Source organism: Mauremys mutica, chromosome 2 (genome assembly GCF_020497125.1).
Source record: "Mauremys mutica isolate MM-2020 ecotype Southern chromosome 2, ASM2049712v1, whole genome shotgun sequence".
Taxonomy (NCBI): domain Eukaryota; kingdom Metazoa; phylum Chordata; order Testudines; family Geoemydidae; genus Mauremys; species Mauremys mutica.
Window position 1 is genome coordinate 45,654,735 of NC_059073.1, and position 21,141 is coordinate 45,675,875.

General features: G+C 43.3%; 1 protein-coding gene across 1 annotated transcript in view; it reads left to right on the forward strand.

The window, feature by feature from the left end:
- Nucleotides 1-5,667, forward strand: part of CDH17 (cadherin 17) — a 45,995-nt gene extending 40,328 nt beyond the window's left edge. The window contains exons 15-18 of the mRNA XM_045005925.1: nucleotides 1,177-1,413; nucleotides 2,577-2,693; nucleotides 2,813-2,929; nucleotides 5,072-5,667. Coding sequence (XP_044861860.1) covers nucleotides 1,177-1,413; nucleotides 2,577-2,693; nucleotides 2,813-2,929; nucleotides 5,072-5,172 — 572 coding nt within the window. The 3' untranslated portion in view covers nucleotides 5,173-5,667. The remainder of the gene's footprint in view (nucleotides 1-1,176; nucleotides 1,414-2,576; nucleotides 2,694-2,812; nucleotides 2,930-5,071) is intronic.
- The last annotated feature ends 15,474 nt before the right edge of the window (nucleotides 5,668-21,141 follow it).

Below are 21,141 nucleotides of genomic sequence, written 5' to 3' on the forward strand. Positions count from 1 at the left end.
CAGAATACAAAGTGTTAAGTGCTCACTTTATATAACTATTTTGATTACAAATATTTGCACCATAAAAAAGATAAAAACAAGATAATGCAAGATACAAAATGAAAGGGCATATGAACGTTTAGCATATCTGTCACACAAATACCTTGCAATGCCAACTACAACAATGGCATGGGAATGCCTGTTTTGACTTTCAGATGACTTTGTAAATAAGAAGCAGGCAGTTTCTCGCCCATAAATGTAAACAAACTTATCTGTCTTAACAATTGGCTGAACAAGAAGTAAGACTGAGTGGACTTGTAGGCTCTAAAGTTTTACATTGTTTTGTTTTTGAGTGCAGTTATGTGGAAAATATAATAATTCTACATTTGTAAGTTTTACTTTCACGATAAAGAGATTGCACTACAGTACTTGTATGGGGTGAACTGAAAAATAGTATTTCTTTTGTTTATTCTGGCAGGGGATTTCATTTTGCCATCTACACTGCATGAATGGCTAACAAGACTGGGATGTATTTGGGCTGAAATCTGTCTTTTAAGGCATAAACCCAGGTTTCCCTAACTAAGTAGAACATAACAGCAATTACTTAACATTTAATACTGTCCATTGTTTTTGACATATCAAAAGAACAGTTGACATTACTGGGGAAAGAGACTGTCTTAGATGAAGAACTAGATTGTGGCTGCTGTTGCATGGATGTGCAAAGAAAGGGAGACTACTTAGGCAACCATATCCTGCCTTTTGCTTGCTCACGCATGGAATAGCCAAAAAGCTGGGGCTTGTGTACGCTTAACATAAAAGGCTGGAGTTCCCTGCTCCAAAGAGGGCTTGCTGCATATGGTGGCTTAATATATCTCCTCTTTCACCAGTTAGCACTCAGAAGTCAGCACTAGTCAGTCAGAAGTGGCAGCTAGTGTCCCTTTTAAAAAAGTGTAGGGGTGTGTGTTAATCTCCCCTCCCCCTTTTTAAAAAGCGACACTAGCTACCACTTCTGGCTCCAGAGACTGCCTGTGTATTCTACAGACAGAGTAGCTCTGACACCTGCCTCTCATGTTACACCACCGTACCCACTCTCTTCAAGGCCACTGCGGCTGCAAAAGCAACAACCCAGCCCCAAGCGACCGTGAATTTGAAGTCTATGACTTGAAGTATAATTTTGCACTATTTAAAATTCTATAGATAAAACATCTCAGAGCTCCACAGCAAACTTCATAATACACATAAAAGATGTGAACGATAATCCTCCCCGGTTAGCAAAGGGTAATCATCTATTCTTCTGCCATCCGCTCCGTGGAGGAGAAAGAGCAGAGATCCAGGCCACTGATGACGATGAACAATTGTATCCTCCAGAATTCACTTTTTCTCTCGGTGGCAGTGAAAATATAAAGAGTGACTGGGAAATTTATAGAATAGATGGTAAGTTTTTCAATCATATGGAAAATGTAGCATGTACATGTATTTATTGTGTATATTTAAGAAATGGTTGGATTCCTGTTTCATTCTGACCTTTGTGTGTTTTATACCATACATTGAAATATTTAGGTGTGTTGAGAAAGTAATACATATTTGAGTATGTGATTATTGCAACACTTTAGATTGTTGTATTTGACTTTATTTTACATTGATAAAACCCATTGTCTGTAAGAGATGACGCTCTAATAGTGTGCTAGCAAACTGGGATTTTTCTGACAAGAAGAGAGAAGAAAAACGTGACTCAAAGTGCTCTGTGAGTCTACTTCAATATAAACAGTATAAAACCATTTTTGATAAAGAAACAGAGCAACTAGAGTAAACTGTGCATTAGAGACTTTTCCCAGGACATTGCATTTTTAAGGGTCATATCTTGATGTTGGATATGGCAATGTGAAAAATCTGACTCTAGATTGATGGTATGTACTGTAGCTAGAATGTTTTGAGAAGGCTTCCCCACTACACGGCCTTAGTTTGCCTGCATCAAAGGGGTGGCCTGTCCTGCTAGGTGACCTTGAGGGCACCTTTTAGGAAAGTCTGCCATGTTAGGTTATCATGGGGTGTAATGCGAGGATAGCCTACCCAGTTGGTTTAGATATTCTGAAATGGTTGCATGAATGTGGAATTCCTTCTGAATATAAGAGGTGGTGTATTGTGGAACTTAAGATACACAAGGCACTGAGTGAGATTCTATGGCCCGTGTTTTGCAGGAGATGATCATAAAGGTCCCTATGTGGTTTTGCAGGGGGCAGAACAGACCACATGTAAGAACTCCCTGAGCATCTGATTCCTTCTCATACATCCACCTCTGCCCCACCCCCGGCCTGTCCTAGAATATCCCCTGTGCCTGGGGTCCCTGCAGAGGTGGCATAGAGCTGATGAAGGCAGCTAAATGCCAGACACACAGGCTGTCTGCACCTGGAGGTAATTCCCCATCTGTCCTGGAGCCCCTTTACAGGAGCTTGAATGGAATGGGGAACCACTAGATTTAAAAAAAAAAAAGACCTGGGCAGTAGGGCATCTGCAGGTGGAGGTGGTGTTTAGTGAAACTGAGCACGTTTTACAGTTCCTCATTGTCCTGATATGTACATCCTGTTTCATGTTGACAGGTACCCATGCTTACCTTTCCCCAAAGCGCACTAATCTAGAGGAGAAACAGTATAGCATTCCGTTAATAATTAACGACAACGGAAAACCACCTTTGAAAGGAGACTTGAATCTTCAAGGTACGTCACACACACAGCATTTATGGTACTGATTTACAGAGAATGGCACTATTCATGCACAGTTCTATAGGGCTGATAAACGATTCCACTAATCTTATGACTTTTCTCTTTGACTGCAGTAAACGTTTGCAGGTGTTCCGATGAGGGGAGATGTTTTATAAAAGTAGAAAACCATTCTGGGATGCCAAGCACAGGCATGGCAGTTGGGATTCTTCTTGGAGTATTGATATTCATCGGTAGGTGATATTTCTTAGAGACGTGATTACTTTAACTTCTCAGTTTAACATTATTCATTGTTTTAACTCCCGTGAGCTTGTGCAACAACAACATTTATGGTGCCAACAAGCATGATTGTAAAGTTAGATTGTATTGCACAGGATCTTATTCAGATAGGCATGAGCTGATGGAACGCGGGCAAACAGATTGAGACCTTTTCCCCAAAACAAGACTCAGAATGCTTTTGAGTATTCTTTTAATAAACTTAAGCACAAAAGGAGTCGGGATAACTGACTGATGAGATTCAGTCTCCTCCTCTTCCCCTACCCCCCCAATCCCACCCAGTAAGTAAATAAACAAAAGAATTCAGTGCACAGTCTGTGATTTTTGGATGGCGTAGCTACAGCCAGCAGACTGGCTGACTGTGACTCAGATTTAGAGAGGGTGAAAATATCAAAAAGCCAAAATTAAATAAAATGTAGACATCATATCCGAAGGGATCAGACAAACTTAGAAGATGATATAAAGAGAAGTTATGTAAGCTTTTTTTCATAGATTCATAGATTCTAGGACTGGAAGGGACCTCGAGAGGTCATCGAGTCCAATCCCTTGCCCTCATGGCAGGACCAAATACTGTCTAGACCAACCCTGATAGACATTTATCTAACCTACTCTTAAATATCTCCAGAGATGGAGATTCCACAACCTCCCTAGGCAATTTATTCCAGTGTTTAACCACCCTGACAGTTAGGAACTTTTTCCTAATGTCCAACCTTTCAATTACTTCAGTTACACAAGAAAAAAGAATGGGCACCAGAAAACAAGTTTTTTGCCCTACAACTAGGAAAAGGAAACCAAGATTTTGTGATGATGCTTGCTGTGTAATTCACAAGCCTCTGGAACAAGAGACACTACCTATGACTATAATTTGGTCCTTAGAAGATGAAAGGGGGAAGAGGGATAGAGTGTGATTCAAAGAAACCTAAGAGAATGGAAAAAAAGCCAGGATCAGAGTTTGCGACTGCCAGAGAAACCCTTTACATTAGATCTATGTTCAACCGTCTGAAATCACTATTTCCCTGTAATACCTTCATCCAATCTCTCATTTAATATGAACTAGAGACAAAGTGTACCATAGGAAAATTAGATTAACAGGAATAGCAAAACATGACTCCTAGTACTAAGGACTTGATCCTAGGTCACTGCCTTACTTGAAATTTCTATTTGCTGTTGGTTTGCCAGCAAACTCAGTGAAGACATTTTGTCCAGCTCTATGCTGGCCTGTTTTCAAGAGGTCAGTGAAAGTAAGTTTTTAAAAAAACTGTATACCACTCATGATTTTTAAAATAAACTACTGTGCCAAACATACAGTTTCACTTTCACACATATAAAGGACCTTTTCTCCTTTGAATCAGGAACAAGAACCATAGCCGGTCAGACAGATTTAGCAGGGGATTCAGAGCTGGGCAATGAAATAGATTAGAGATCTGGAAAGACTTTCATGTGTGGAGAGACTGAAAAGATTAGGACTCTTCAATTCAGAGTGGAGACTAATAAGAGGCGACATAGTAAAGATGTACAGAGTATACAGAGGATAACAGTCACTCGTATGCTTTCTCAGAAGAGAAGAATGAGGGGACATTCACTGAAAATGAAAGACAGTAAATTTAAAACTGATAAAAAGGAAAAAAAATTTAAACAGTGCAATAATTGCCACAAAAGGCCAAGGGCTTAGTACAATTTTAGAGAGAGACAGAACATTTATATAGATAATGAGAACATCTACAGTTACACTAGATAGGATAAGAAAAATTATAAGGGATAAAACGCCTCATGCCTCAGGCTATGAAATAATTCCCTTCAGTTAGAGGTTAAGGAAGAAACCTCAGGTCATCCCAGAGTTGTCCAGTATGAGATTTCTTACACCTTCCTCTGAAGTATCTGGTCCTGACCACTGTCAGAGAAAAGCAACTGAACAAGAAGAACTACAGGTCTGGTCCAGTTTGGTAATTCCTATATCCCTAAAATCCATTTTGTTCCAATTAGGGATGGGAAAGTACTGTGAATAGTTTGTATATTAATGAAACTTAATCCCTTGCTGAAATACTTTAAGAATGTTTTAAAATTCCCTTTATTAGGCCATGGTTTTCCTTCTCTTTCAGGTTTGGTTGTAGGAGGTGTATTTCTCAGAATGAAAAACAAGAAAAGGAAAGAACTTAAGAAAAATGCAGCTGATCCATCTGAACTGAAAACATTAGCATAATCATTGTTTATTTTATTAGGGGAACAAATGACTTTTGTAAGTCAGACCTCCCATAAATGTATTTTCAAAAACTCTTGACACAAACACGTACATGCAGGTTCCCCCTGCTGCCCACTTTTATTAGATATTAAGATTCAGTTACAAAATCTATATACAAGGTACAGTGGCAGCCATTAATAAAAATATCAGCTCTTGCCAGGAGTTAACTTGTGATGGTACCACAAAGCCGTGATCCCAGAAAGACTTATAGTCCTGTAATGTGGAAACTATTAGTAAATACTGACTGCTTTGTATTCTTAGAGAAAGTTTTCATTTTCCTACAATTCTCTTTACAACAACAAGTTGACAATCAATGTGCACAGACTGTGTTATTAAATGAAGCCCTACACTAAATTTAGGGCTCTCCCACAAAGTGGGAGGAATCCCTTGACCATAAATTTAACTGCTCCCCAAAGCTAGCTATGCCTGGAGATATTCTGACTTGGACCACACCTGCTTATACAGTTAAACCCTGTTATCTCGATGGCCTAGGGGTTTGCCAAAAGCCGTCGAGATAACCAATGATCGAGATAAACCCCTATCCACCCCCCCACCCCCTCCCTGCCCCCTTACCGCGCTGCCTGCACGTGGCTGGATCCGGCAAAGCGGAGCCGGGCGGGCGGACGGACGGGCGGGCGGGGAAGCGGAGCCGGCGGGCGGGCGGCAGGCGAAGCCGGGACCAGGTATGTGGGGCGGGGACGGGCAGGGACCAGGTATGCGGGGCCAGGCGGGCGGGGACAGGCAGGGACCGGGTATGCGGGGGCGGCGGGGACCGGCGGGCGGGGAAGCGGAGCCGGCGGGCGGGCGGCAGGAGAAGCCGGGACCAGGTATGTGGGGCGGGGACGGGCAGGGACCAGGTATGCGGGGCCGGGCGGGCGGGGACAGGCAGGGACCGGGTATGCGGGGGCGGGCGGGGAAGCGGAGCCGGGCGGACGGGCGGGCGGCGAAGCGGAGCCGGCGGGCGGGCGGGTACGCGGGGAACCGCGGGGCTGGGGAGCCGGGGAGCCGGGCGGCTGGGGACGCGGGAAGCGGGCGGCTGGGGAACCGCGCGGCTGGAGAGCCGGGGAGCCGGCGGCTGGGGACACGGTGGGTCGGGGACGGGCTCGAGATATTAGGGTTCGGCAAATCGACATAACGGATGAGAAACTCATAAGACAAAGAGGGAGTTTGGCGGTTCCACTTGTAAACCGTCGACTTAATAGGATTGGCAAGTTAACCGAGGTCGACATAAATGGGTTCGACTGTATTATTATATTAGTCTTGTAAATTTAGGACAGTAAGAATTACTGTGACTCACCAATATGTTAAGCAACCTAGGTTAGTGAAATAGTAGTTATTTTAATTTTCCCTTTATTGCATTTATACACTGGGATAGTCTATATTGTTTGTGTAAGCACCATTGGCCTCCTTTAGTGTTCCAAGAAGAACAAAACAAAGATTTTTTTTTAAAGACTGTACAAATTGGCTGATGTGCTACTGTATTATAATATTGCTAATAACTTCTGGCTCCTGTACACATTAGATTGTAATTATATGTTCTCCCAAGGGATTTATTGCCTGTCCATGAAACAAGGATATAAAACTAATGCTGTTGGTGGAGTTTAACACAAAACTTTCCATAATAGAGACCTGAAATGGTAACTTGCCAGGAGCCAGTGGGCTGTGCCTAATTCATGCCTGTTAATATCGTGATGGGGCAATTGCATTTTGGGACTTATAATATCAGTGTAGTGCACCTATGCATTGAAGATGTCGACGCCTGTACGCTATATCTTAGGTTTCAATGAACTGCATTTGCCCATAGGTCTCACTTTGGGAACAAAATACCGTTAGTTTAAAAAACAGGCTTATATTGATGATTTATTTGGTGGCACATTGATGAAGGATTGTTTGTTTGTTTTTTTAAGCAGGGAATAAAAACTTACAAAGTATGCATTTATGTCCCAAATTTGAAAGGCTATGTTCTTTTGAAAGGTATAGAAAAAAAGTTCCTCTGAAAGGGAGGTGAGGGGTGTGGGAGGGTGGATGTTTACATAGCAATTTTTTGGTCACTTTTGTGTAAAGTACAGATCTGGAAGGAAAGGAACATTTCTCTGGTAGCATTGCATTAAAATATGTTTTCCTAGAGTACTGCCAATAAAAACTTTGCTTGGCCTTCAGCCATGTCTCACCACATCACATTGTCCAGCTGCTGAAGGTTGGAGAGCTTTGGTTGTTTGCTGTGGGGGTTATTTCATCTGCTGAAGTGTATTTTATGGTGGGATGATCAGTCCATTGTGTTTGACAGCTGTGACACTAAATTACATCAGAGGGTGCAGTGTTAGGGATGAGTGTATTTATATTTTTATAAATCATATAAATAAAATAAATGATTAGGAACCCAAGACCACCACTGTATTTGTATATACCAATGTGGTGCTATCTCAAGAGAGAATATGCAAAAGTTCCATTTTGTTTTAACTTCTGTTTTAGTTTCATTCAGTCAGACTGTCTCCCATTTAGGCCACTTCACTTTTTTGTAGGAAGGTAAATACGCTCTATGGTTCACCTGTATTCACCCCAGCTAGAATACATCATACTGTTTGACACTGTGAGCCTGATTCTACATTTCTCGTGCTCTGTTACAGAGCTCTTATCTCATCCTGTGGAGATGCAGGTGCTGTTTCAGTCTCCTCACCTCCTTTGAGTAATTTACCTTGCTCTCTGCAAAGCTTCCCTCCCAGCTGTGAATAGTTTGGCCTTCAGGACAAATTAAAAAGTCTGCTTGGTCCAAGGTAAGGAAAAATCCAAAAGAGAACACCCCCATTCCATCTCTGAATCCTTCAGTGCAGGGACCTCACAAAGTCTTTCATCTTCCCTGGGCCACAGCCCTCTCTTCAAGATGTGTGAGACCTCAACCTCCTCCTTTCAACAAAGGTTCACCCTTCTTGCAGCTAGGGGACTACAAACAATCCTTTGCACTTGGTTGCTGGGGTCTCAGCAAAACTACTTCTATGTGGCACAGAACAGCCTGTGCCCTCTCCTTACCCGGGGCTCCAACACTGAGGCCTGAAACACTAAAGTTCCTAGCATCTCCAGCCTCAGATGTTCCTGCTTTACTTGTCTCTCAGGGCTACTTCCCACGCTTGTCGGCCTGCCTCTTCGGCCTTATCCCCAGTCCTTCCAGAGGTTTCTTCAGCTCAGCCCCTCTCAAGCTCCTTCATGGGCTCACTCTCTGCTGAGTACCCTACTGCAGCTCTTGGCCCTGACTTAGCCCTGGCAGAAGTTTGCTGCTATCCAGGTCTCCCTTGCCAGAGAACAGGACCTGTTCCTTTTGAGTCTGTATTGAGGAAGGCAAGTGAATGTTATTAACCTCTCTTCCCAACATGCTTTGCTATCAGTTTACAGTGCCTAGCAGGGTCGGCTCCAGACCCCAGCACGCCAAGCGCGCGCTTGGGGCGGCATTTTGCCGGCAGGGCGGCAGGCAGCTCCGGCGGACCTTCCACAGTCATACCTGCGGGAGGTCCACTTGAGCTGTGGGACCAGTGGACCTCCCGCAGGCATGACTGCGGAGGGTCCACTGGTACCGCGGCTTCGGTGGACCTCCTGCAGGCATGACTGCGGATGCTCCACCGGAGCCGCGGCACCAGTGGAACCTCCGCAGGCACGTCTGCAAGAGGTCCCCTGGAGCCGCGGGACCGGTGACCGCCAGAGCGCGCCCCGCGGCGCGCCGCCCTGCTTGGGGCGGCGGCATTCCTAGAGCCACCCCTGGTGCCTAGATCCTTCTGCGAACTACAACTTCCAGAATTCCTTGCTCTTCCGGGGCAGAACTCAACCTGAGCCTGCCTTTGTAAGACCAGCACAGCCTGACACATGCTCAATGCTGCAGGGCTCATGCTCTCTGCCTATTCCTTACCGGTGAAACAAAATCTGTGCTGACTGCATGTAGAGTAAAACATCCTTCTGGGAGCAGGGAAACTGAGGCATGGCTGAAAACTGCTTTGTATCAGACCTCTCCTGGGAGAAGGGAACCTGAGGGTGGTAAAGAATACTGCTAAACTCATGATACCTGCCAGAGGGTGTGAAAATCTTCACAGGGGTGTGAAGCAATCACTTGGTGAAGATGGAAAAGCGGGGGAAGGTTCTTCTTAGTGTATGGTTTCAGGGTGGTCAGTCAAGATGTAATTGATCTCAGTGAGGAGGAAGCACAACTCACCTCTCTTCAGGAGTATGAAGGAGACTCATCTTGGGACAAAATATGGAGATTCAACCTTGCCCCAGGACAGGGACCATTCATCTCCCAGAAGCACTGCAGTGCCAAGATCCACCCTGCAGAGGGACACGTCTCTCATGGACACCCCTACCAGTCAGAAGTATTTAAGTGACAAGAACATATGAGGGCCCAGGAACTCTGCCCATACTTCCTTTGCCCCTTTTTCATAAAACTGTATTGGTGTATGTGTAGGTGTATATATAATCAGTGGGATTGTTTACTGACTGAATGTATGAAGTTTGAATTAATAAGTATATAGCAGATGCTCTGTCTAGAAGTGGGATTCCGGAACATCTCTGGGGTACTTGGCATGTATCCCTGCTCTGTTCTTTTTTGAAGGGGAGAAACGTGGAAAATCTGTATGTACAACTTATGACTTCTGTTTGATCTTGGGAGCTCTTTACATTTATCTGTGTCTGACTGCAGGCTCCATTTTGGATGTGCGGGACTTTACCTTCTCTCTCCTCTTACCACCATGCTGGACTGGCATTCCGAAGGCTGATGGAAAAGGGCTGACAATAGAGGGTCCATGACAATGTCCCATTGAAACTGAATCACTCTAAACTATAGGCTGGTTCCTACCCAGGAGAACTGGTTTCTCAGGGGAGTGGTCACCAAGCAACAAAGTCTGGGATCACCTGAAGAGGCTGATCTGGGAGCCACCTGTTCGAGGGGCTAAAAGTTTGTAAAAGGAGTCACAGGGGAAAGACACAAAGGAAGGTTTGGGCAGGAGGGGGAAGAGGATGCATTCGCCAAGGTCAGAGAACATTAACGGGGGGGGGGAGGGGGGTTGGGGAAGGGGGAAGGAAGAATCCATGTTTCAGCACATAAGCTGTGCACTGCAGCAGAAGGATCCTGCATGGCCTTAGAAGACTCTGGACCCCAGACCAAAGAACACTCCAGAGTGGTGAAGAAACTTAGGCAGGGAAATGCATGTAGGGTTTATTATTGTTGTTCAGTTCTGCGTATTTCTTGTGCAATTAAGTAAAGAGCAATGGTTTTAGAAACCTGTGCAAAGTCTGTGTGTGTTGTGTTACACAATTCACATGGCCCTTGAAGTGGTAAACTATGGGCCTGTGACGTTGCACTCCATATGTTTTATGAAAATAGGTTTATAAGTGTAAATATAATGTAACTGGAATATTCTTTATGCAAAAGGTTTCTTGTAAGGTATCTTGACAAAGCTTATAGTCTAATGAGTGTTCATCCTATTTGTATGAATGTATCATTCTTGTATCTGAAGCTAGAAATATGAAGTATTACTCTGAAGTCCTATTGTAACTATGCAAAGTGTGGGCCATTAATGGTGGTTTCGAATCTTGATGGCTCCCACTAACCAGGACAATTGGTTGTAAATGGCTCTGTTTACTTGTAAGCCTTCCTGTGTTCATGTGAGTCAGGCTGGAAAGAATGGAGGCTTGGAGTCTCACAGGACATGAGACCATGTCACCTGGTACTGGAATCCATCTTAAATCTGGTGCTTTTCCAATTATAAGGAGGGGTGGGAACCCAAAGAGACAAAGGATTCCCGCCTTGGGCCAAAGCTATAAAAGAGGGTGGAACAGAACAAAGGGGGCTGCAGTCATGAGAAAACCCCTAGTTACCACCTGATCTGGAACTAACAAGAACTGTACAGGGGAAAAGATTGGGCCCAGACTAGGAAGGAGTCTAGTCTGTGAAAGAAACTTATTGGAACATCTCTGAGGGTTTGATTTACCCAAATTCAGTTTCTTAATGTATTAGGCTTAGACTTGCGTGTTTTGTTTTATTTTGCTTGATAACTTACTTCGTTCTCTTTGTTATCACTTGAAACCACGTAAATCCTACTTTTTATACTGAGTAAAATCACTTTTGTTTATTAGTAAACCCAAAGTAAGTGATTAATACCTGGGGGAGCAAACAGCTGTGCATATCTCTCTATCAGTGTTATCGAGGGTGGACAATTCATGATTTTACCCTGCATAAGCTTTATACAGAGTAAAATGGATTTATTTGGGGTTTGGATCCCATTGGGAGCTGGGTGTCTGGGTGCTGGAGAGAGGTGACCAGCTAAGCTGTTTTCAGTTAAGTCTGCAGATTTGGGGGTGTGGTTCAGACTCTGGGTCTGTGTTTCAGCAGGCTTGTGTGTCTGGCTCAACAAGACAGGGTTCTGGAGTCCCAAGCTGGCAGGGCTCAGAGGTAGTTTCAGCATGTCAGGTGACAGTCCCAAGGGGGTCTTTGTGACCGAACCTGTCACAGGGCCCTCAGCACCTTTTCAGCTGGAGTTCTGCGAATGTGTGTGTTCAAACTACAGAGGAAGACTGAGGAGTCAACCCATGCTCCAGGGGGTTGGTAGTGAGTAGCATGGTCACAGTTTTCAGAAGGGGGTGCTAGACAGAGGGTTGCATCCCAAGAGTGTGCCTAGGGACCCCAAAGACAGGGGTGTAACACTTTCTCAGCGCGCTCAGGACTGTGAGTCACCTTGTTATCTCTCTGCTTCAATAAGAGAGAGACTTGCTGGTGCTAAACTGGGTATCAGCACTCTCTGTCACTTCAGTCTTTGAGCCACCCAGACAATCTCCTCAGAAGCTGTGCCAGCCTTTACTTGCATTGGAGCTGCACCTCAATCCTGAACCCCCTTCAAGAGTCCTCCCCTGCAGTATCCAGCCCCCCTCACTGGACACTCACAGAAATTACCAAGTATTCTGTAGCCAAAGAGGTAGTGTACACACACGCCTGTTTGGGTCAGCTGAGGATTTGCACATAATATTACAGCACTGTGATGAATTTACAATAAAACCAAGAATAAGTCTATTAATAAAGAACAGATTTAAGTGACAGCAAGTAAGGATGCTGGAAAGTAGATATAGTGACACTGAGCAAGGATAGTGGTTACTAATAAAACAAAAGTATAACACTCTTCTTAAAGACTAAAAATATAACTTTAGCAAGCTACATTTCTCTAGATAAAGCAGTTTTCTCACCCTCAAAGTCTTTCCGCAGAACTTTCTGCAGAACTTTCAATCACAACCATGATCCATAATAGTCGCAAATCACTCCCCTCTACTAAGAGTGCTCCTCAGTGAAATGGACAACAAACTGTCTTTTTGCTTCTCCTTATATTTTCCCCAAAACTAATTGTTTTTGATCCCAGATACAGGACAAGTCCTTGTGGTTGTAGTCTGCTGTATCCTCCCATGCTGGTTTCACATGGAGGTCAACCTGGCTTTTCCTGTTGACTTACATGCAAATGCAGTTCCCATTGTGTTTAGGCTTTTACAGTGCTTAATTTATCTCAGAGGCCTAGAAAGACAGTAAATCAACATTCTTTTATCTAGGACAAACTTGTTTATCAACTCTGCCTGTTTACATAGTTTAAACGTATTTTTTAGTACATACATACAATTTATTCATGATCACCCATACATACATCATGCCATGCTTGACCACTATGATATAAGCTTTCAATTGATACCTTACACGATCATCTGTATAGGCAATTACTATGACAGCAATGTGGTTAGGAGTTTCTGTTACAGGACAACAAACCATTTGGCACTGTCAAGGTTCCTTCCACACTCTGAACTTTAGAGTACAGATGTGGGGACCTGCATGAACACCTCTAAGCTTAACTACCAGCTTAGATCTGGTCTCGCTGCCACCATCCAGATTTCTGAGTTATCTGGAAAACTCTCAAATACTAGTTCCCTTTTCTGGATAGTCTTGAGAGACTTCTTCACCAAGTTCCTGGTGAACACCGATCCAACTCCTTGGACACAGGAGGGCTGTTCCCTTCCCTTTATAGTTATGACAGGCACTGAGGAGCTCTTAGGGGTACCTGAGGCAGTGTTTGGATTCTGTTCAGACTCTGGAGGCTTAAAACATGCAGGGATTCAACAGCTGGATCCCCTCAAAACAGTCTGCAGCTAGCCAAGAGGGGGCGTTTAACTGGAGCGGTGATGCTCCCAAAGTACAGTTTTACTGAATTTTCAGTGTAGAGCTAAAATCACTTATGAACAGTATTGTAAAGACTGAGGCACACCTGTTTCTTAAGATTGAAAGACAACATAGGCCAAACTTCTAAAACTTTAGCCATTTGGATGTCTATCGTTAATGGCACCTAAATTTTACAATTTTGCCCTAAATTCACTTTCAAGCTTGAGGAACAGGTATACCACATGTAACTGTATGTGTATGTATATATATAATACACACCCATCAACTATTATCAACTAATCAAGATTTGTAATCAGAAAAAAACACACAGAACTACTGCTATAAGCAGAAGATAATTAGCAGAAACTAGTAAAGGGCTCAGAGACCGGCCCACCTTACACACAGAAATGAATCGGACAACTTGAGTAGCACTTGGGACAAGAACTGATTTTTTGTTTTGTGTAATAAAAAGAGCAGGAGGCCCAAGACATTGCTGGAAGAACAGACTTTTAATACATTTTTTATCTCTTTGACTTTAGTCACATCCTTTCTGCCAAGGACAACACTATGCAGCCAACCAATGATGAAATCAATTGAGAATGAATCCCCTGACTCTGTTCCTTTTGATGGCTTCTCCTTTAAATATGTAGAGTTCTCTTTATTAGGCTCAAAGATAGCAAAGAATGTTTGAACACATTCTACTTCTCTTTACAAGATTAAAGAGTCATCAGGCTTTAAAGATTATCTCCAAAATTCATGACCTGCATTTGTCAAACTGACAGGAAGTATATTTTTTCCAGTCCTCTTGTAAACATGTTCGTTATAAAAATTAAAAGATTTTAATCTGAGTTTGTAGAACAAATGCTATAGAACTGCAGTTATTGGGGAAAAGTGTCCTAATTACTACTTTTAAAATACAGTACATCTGTACTAATCATATAATCATAGACACTCTACATAGAAGAGACCTAGTCAATACTCAGCCAATCTCCAAGTTCATGCAGGATTGCACCCTACACTACATTATCTACTGCTTTGCCTGTTAAAACTGGCAGAAATGTATTGCCAATTCTGGTTTTTAGGTTCATTTGGAATAAGACACTCCATATCATGTGTGTGGAGTATGGAAAAAGGGAACTTAGGAAGAATTAAGAACCTGGCCCACAAAATCTTATAGTTCACATTGATTGTACTGCTTCATGTGGCAAAGGTGTCCTCCCATCCTTCCTGTCTAACAGGTATTCCTAAATATAATTCATAAGGAGTTTTGGAAGATTTTTTTTGAAAAAATTATTTTCTCTTGTTATTTCCTCAAAACTAGATGGCAGCTTTAGTTAAAACTGGTATGTTGTGACACTATGCAGTGACTGTAACTGACTAGGATCCTATGTGCATTGGTCAGAGAGGGGATGGGCAATACACCCTGAGCAGAAGATTACATACTACCCCTCAATGGATGAAACTCATCTCCAGCATCTGAAGCCCATAGCAGTTCAAATCCCAGACAAGCCCGCACTTCTGTGAAGGTCACCGAGCTGGCTGATGCTAGGGGATGAACTAGAGATCTCATGAGCCTTCTGCTTGAACCATAATGCCAGGTCCTTGACTGATTGGGTATAGAAAAGGACATAGAACACCCACTGACCAGTGAGTTACAACTATATGCGTGAGCGCTCAGAGTACAGTTGAAAATGCCTGAAGATACTGAGAATGAAAAATTAGATTCCGTAAACAAAATTTCAAATGACTTGAGCCAGGAAAAACATTTCTAACTTGTTCATTATATTACATGTTCCAAAACCAAACCAGAAGATAAAAAATATGTAACAGCAGTTCTTTGAACTTGTAGCTGAACAGCTTGTTCTTACATTGCTCGGTATTTGTCAGCCAAATGATGCAGAATGGCTAAAATAGGTAGGCCTGTTATACATACAGTCGGGTAAGCAGAACCATAGGGCTATACACAGGGGAATCGATATAGAACAAGTGCAGTTCCAAAGGACGTCACTGCAAATTAACTCAGCAGAATGATGACTAATGTAGTGTTATGTAACTTGCAGTGAATACTGTAATTGTTATTCATACAATAATTTGGACTGGATAGGACCTCTACTGACTCATCTGCTCCTTCCTCCAGTGTCATAATCAGATTAATTTTAATTATTCCTAAACCAACCCTGACCAATATGGGTTAATGCTGAATATATTCAATGAATGAGATTCCATGTCCTCCCTTACTGACATATTCCACTAGCTGAATTATTATGGCTAAAACGCTTTTCCTAATATTTAACCTATACATTCGCTGATGCAGTTTAAGTCATAAGAACATAAGAATGTCCATACCGGGTCAGATCAATGGACCATCTAACCCAATATCCTGTCTTCCAACAGTGGCCAGCATAGGCACCGACTCTGTGGGTGCTCCGGGACTGGAGCACACATGGGGAAAAATTGGTGGGTGCTGTGCAGCCACTGGCAGCCAAGCTCCCACCCTGCCTCCCCACTCCAGCTCACCTCTGCCTCCTCCCCTGAGCGCGCTGCGTCCCCGCTTCTCCTCCAATTGCTTGCCGCCGCAAAACAGCTGTTTTGTGGCATAACAAGCTGTGGGAGGGAGGGGTGAGGAGCGGGAACATGGTGTGCACAGGGGAGGAGGTGGGGAAGAAGCAGGGCAGGGGCGGGAACTTGTGGAAGGAGTCCAATAGAGGCAGGGAGGGGGTGGAGTTGGGGCAGGGACTTTGGGGAAGGGGTTGGAATGGGGGTGGTAGGCGGGGCAGTGTGGAGTCAGGGTGGGGGCAGGGCTGGGGGCGGTCAAGCACACACTTGCACCAGGAGAAGTTGGCACCTGTGGTGGCCAGTGTCAGATGTTTCAGAGGGAATGAACAGAACAGGGCAATTATTGAATGATCCATCCCCAGTCACCTAGTCCCAGCTTCTAACAGTCAGAGATTTAAGGAACCCCAGGAGAAGGGGGTGCCTCCCTAACCATCTTGGAGCCATCCTCCATGATCCTATCGAATTATTTTTTGAACCCATTTATAATTTTGGCCTTCACAACAGCCCCTGGCAACAAGTTCCACAGGTTGACTGCATGTTGTATGAAGAAGTATTGCCTTATGTTTGTTTTAAACCTGCTGCCTATTAATTTCAATGTTTAACATCATTCATGATTGTATAGATCTCTATCATATACCCTTCCCCACTTAATTATCTCTTTTCCAAGCTGAACAGTCCCCGTATTTTTAATCTTTACTCCTACAGAGGCTGGTCCATGTCCGAAATCATTTTTGTAGCTCTTCTATGTACCTTTTCCAATTCTAATATATCTTTTTTAAGATTAGGCAACCACATCTGCACAGTGGGCATACCATGGATTTATATAGTGGCAATATGATATTGTCTGTCTTATTAGCTATCCCTTTCCAAATGGTTCCTAACATTGTTAGCTTTTTGGATTGCTGTTGCACATTGAGCAGATGTTTTCAGAGAATTATCCATGATGACTCTAAGATCTCTTTCTTGAGTGGTAACAGCTAATTTAGACTCTACCATTTTGTATGTGTAAGTGGGGTTTGAATGAAAGCCTCCCTGACAGCTACCTGGGAAGGGGAGAGACTTTGGGTGTGTTTATGTAAACAGAGTTTGCTCCTGCTCTGCTTAGATATTCAGCAGAGAGAGAGCGGTGTCAATGGGATCTAAACCCCAAATAAATCTGTTTTACCCTGTATAAAGCTTATACAGGGTAAACTCATGAATTGTTTGGCCTCTATAACACTGATAGAGAGATATGCACAGCTATTTGCACCCCCTAGGTATTAATACATGCTCGGGGTTAATTAATAAGTAAAAAGTGATTTTATTAAATATAGAAAGTAGGATTTAAGTGGTTCCAAGTAGTAACACTCAGAACAAAGTGAATTACCAAGTAAAATAAACTAAAACACGCAAGTCTATCTCTAAGAAAACTGAATACAGATAAAACCTCACACTTAGAGGAATTCCAGTAAACTTCCTTTTACAGACTGGTGTCCTTCTAGTCTGGGTCCAGCAATCACTCACACCTCCTGTAGTTACTGTCCTTTGTTCCAGTTTCTTTCAGGTATCCTTGGGGGTGGAGAGGCTATCTCTTTAGCCAGCTGAAGACAAAATGGAGGGGTCTCCCAGGGGTTTAAGTAGACTTTCTCTTGTGGGTGGAGACCCCTTCCTCTCTCCTATGCAAAGTCCAGCTCCAAGATGGAGTTTTGGAGTCACATAGTCAAGTCAGGTTTCAGAGTAGCAGCCGTGTTAGTCTGTATCCGCAAAAAGAACAGGAGTACTTGTGGCACCTTAAAGACTAACAAATTTATTGAAGCATGAGCTTTCGTGAGCTACAGCTCACTTCTTCGGATGCATAGAATGGAACACACAGACAGGAGATATTTATACATACAGAGAACATGAAATGGTGGAAGTATGCATACCAACAGGAAGAGTCTAATCAATTGAGATGAGCTATCGTCAGCAGGAGGAAAAAAACTGTTTGAAGTGATAATTAAGATGGCCCATAGAAGGTGTGAGGAGAACTTAACATAGGGAAATAGATTCAATTAATGTAATGACCCAACCATTCCCAGTCTTTGTTTAGACCACAGGTAATTGTGTCTAGTTTGCATATTAATTCGAGTTCAGCAGTTTCTCTTTGGAGTCTGTTTTTGAAGTTTTTTTGTTGCAAAATTGCCACCTTCAAGTCTGTCACTGAGTGGTTAGAGAGGTTGAAGTGTTCTCCCACTGGTTTTTGAATGTTATGATTCCTGATGTCAGATTTGTGTCCATTTATTCTTTTGCGTAGAGACTGTCCAGTTTGGCCAATGTACATGGCAGAGGGGCATTGCTGGCACATGATGGCATATATCACGTTGGTAGATGTGCAGGTGTACGAGCCCCTGATGGCGTGCCTGATGTGATTAGGTCCTATGATGGTGTCACTGGAATGGATATGTGGACAGAGCTGGCATCGGGCTTTGTTGCAAGGATAGGTTCCTGGGTTAGTGTTTATGTTGTATGGTGTGCGGTTGCTGGTGAGTATTTGCTTCAGGTTGGGAGGCTGTCTATAAGCGAGGACTGGCCTGTCTCCCAAGATCTGTGAGAGTGAGGGATCATCTTTAAGGATAGGTTGTAAATCCTTGATGATGCGCTGGAGAGGTTTTAGTTGGGGGCTGTAGGTGATGGCTAGTGGCGTTCTGTTATTTTCTTTTTTAGGCCTGTCCTGTAGTAGGTGGCTTCTGGGTACTCTTCTGGCTCTGTCAATCTGTTTTTTCACTTCAGCAGGTGGGTATTGTAGTTTTAAGAATGCTTGATAGAGATCTTGTAGGTGTTTATCTCTGTCCGAGGGATTGGAGCAAATACGGTTGTATCTTAGAGCTTGATGGAAATTGTTAATCACGGTGGAATTCCTCGAGGGTTTCTTTTCCATGAGTCCAGATGATGAAGATGTCATCAATGTAGCGCAAGTAGAGTAGGGGCGTTAGGGAACAAGAGCTAAGGAAGCGTTGTTCTAAGTCAGCCATAAAGATGTTGGCATACTGAGGGGCCATGCGGGTACCCATAGTCAAGTCACATGTCCATTCATGCATGACTGAGTTTCTTACCAGCCAAGTTACATTCCTGGGAAAGCTCCGATGTGGACTGGCATCTTTAAGTTCATTGTTGGCTTAAATGGTTCTTGATTGGGCACTTAATTTGCACATTCCTTTCTCAAGAAGTTGACCAAATGCTTACTAAGGCTGTTTAGAAATCAAGCAAGTAGGGGGTTTTAGTGGGGGTTTGGAGATGGGCACTAGGGATTGAAGTGGAAAAAGGAAGAGATTACTGGAGAAAGCGAGGGGAGTGGGGAAAGGAAGAAGAAACTGATGGAGAGATAGAAGAGAAAGAAGGGACAGGACAAGAGAAGGAAGATGACAAGCATAATGGGCAGGGAGAGTGAGGCTGGGAAGCTGAAGGGTTGTAAGTGGTAGGAGGGGGACAGAAGGAAAGTGGAACCAATGACAATGACAATACAGCAAATGAGGACAGTGTATGCAGAGCTCAGTTTTAAGAACTGAGTGAATGATGATGCCTGGAGGCTGTGATGGCTCCTCACAATTGCTGCTGGAAGGGGGCCTCGGGATCTAGTGACCCAGGTACATCCTTCTGGGTCTTGTGGTGGCAGGGGAGCTGGGAGGCAGCCAATGCAGACTGCTTTGGACCAGGAGCTCTGAGGCTTGGGGATTTCCATAGATCTCCTCCACGAGTTCTTTCTGGCTGCTGCTGCTTCCAAACCTGATTTAGCAGTCACCGTTTTTTTTTCTTTCCATTTTTGGCCAATGTGAGAGGTTTCTGATATTTTCTTGCCCTTCAGATAACCTTGTTATGTTAAAAATGACTGTTATGAAACTTTTTCCATTTCCTGGGGAAATATTTTATGTTAATACTGTTCTTATCCTTTTTATAAAACATTGATTTTATCTGCAATGCATTTTGCCAAATCTAATTTGTAGAGCCTTACGTTTATTGTCTTAGGTTCTATTCATAAATGTTTCACTGGGTTCCTTTTTTCCCATGATGCACAATGCACTTTCAAGAAAAGTACAGTTAATAGCATTTTGTTACGGCTGCATAAAAAGGCAGTCAGTGTGGCCCAGCAGATAGGGTGCAGGAGTGAGAAGCAGTGGACCTGGATTCTGATTTAGGCAAATCAATTAACCCATTTGTGCCTCAGTTTCTTCCTGACAATATTAACCATCACTAATCTTTGTTAAGTGGTTTGAGATTCCCAGGTGAAAAGCACTATGCATCAATGCAAAATAGTATTATTAGTGCATCCCTTGAACAGGATTGGACATCACCCCTCTTCTACAGAAATGAGGTATGTGGCGCACAGTTCTACCTTTCCTTATTGCTGGAACTGAATACTGACATCTTTTAGCTTTCCCAAGGACCGACATCAGTGAGGAGGAGGCTGACAACAAACTTGCTGAAGGCCAGCCCAGACAAGATGGAAGTCAGAAGCAGAAACGTTGGAAGCAATTTGTAGTGACTGTGCCTGCACTTTCTATTGGGTATGTGTGGGCATTCTTTTAGTGATATGGTCTGCAGACTAGGGGTCATATTCAGTCTCTCTCTGGTCCTGGAAACCCAGAGGATGGCAGGGGCTCTTAGTGCTGTCTTTCATCCAGATTTGCCCAAGAGACTGTGGCTTCTCCTCTCCAGTTCAGAGCTTACCACAGGGATTCTCACTTGTTTCATCTCCTGGATATGTAAGTGCTTGGGGCTGCCCTTAAAGATTCAGAAGGTGCAGAATACCGTGATTTATTTCCTAAATTGGATGGATCACTGTGAACTCATGTCACCAATCATCCATGTTCTGCATTGTACTTTTAGGTACAAGCCCATGATTTTTAAACCTCTAAATGATCTTGGACCCAGCTGCCTTGAAGATTTTCTCTTCCTATAATGTATGTCTTCCACACAATTAAGATTTGATGGGCAGCTTTTGATGTAAATTCCTGGAATTTCATTGTCCAGCAGTGACAGAAAGCCCTCACCTGCAGAGTTTGCTCTCTTTGGCAATCTGCCAGAGCCACATTTCATTGCAAATCTGCTTAATCAGGCCATTACTTAACTATTATGGCAAACCCTACTGTCTAGTCCTTTATAATAACTAAATCTTTAACTGAGAGACTATTTTTATGTTGATTGCATGAATTAATGTCACGGTACCAACCTACCATGGCTATGATCACTGT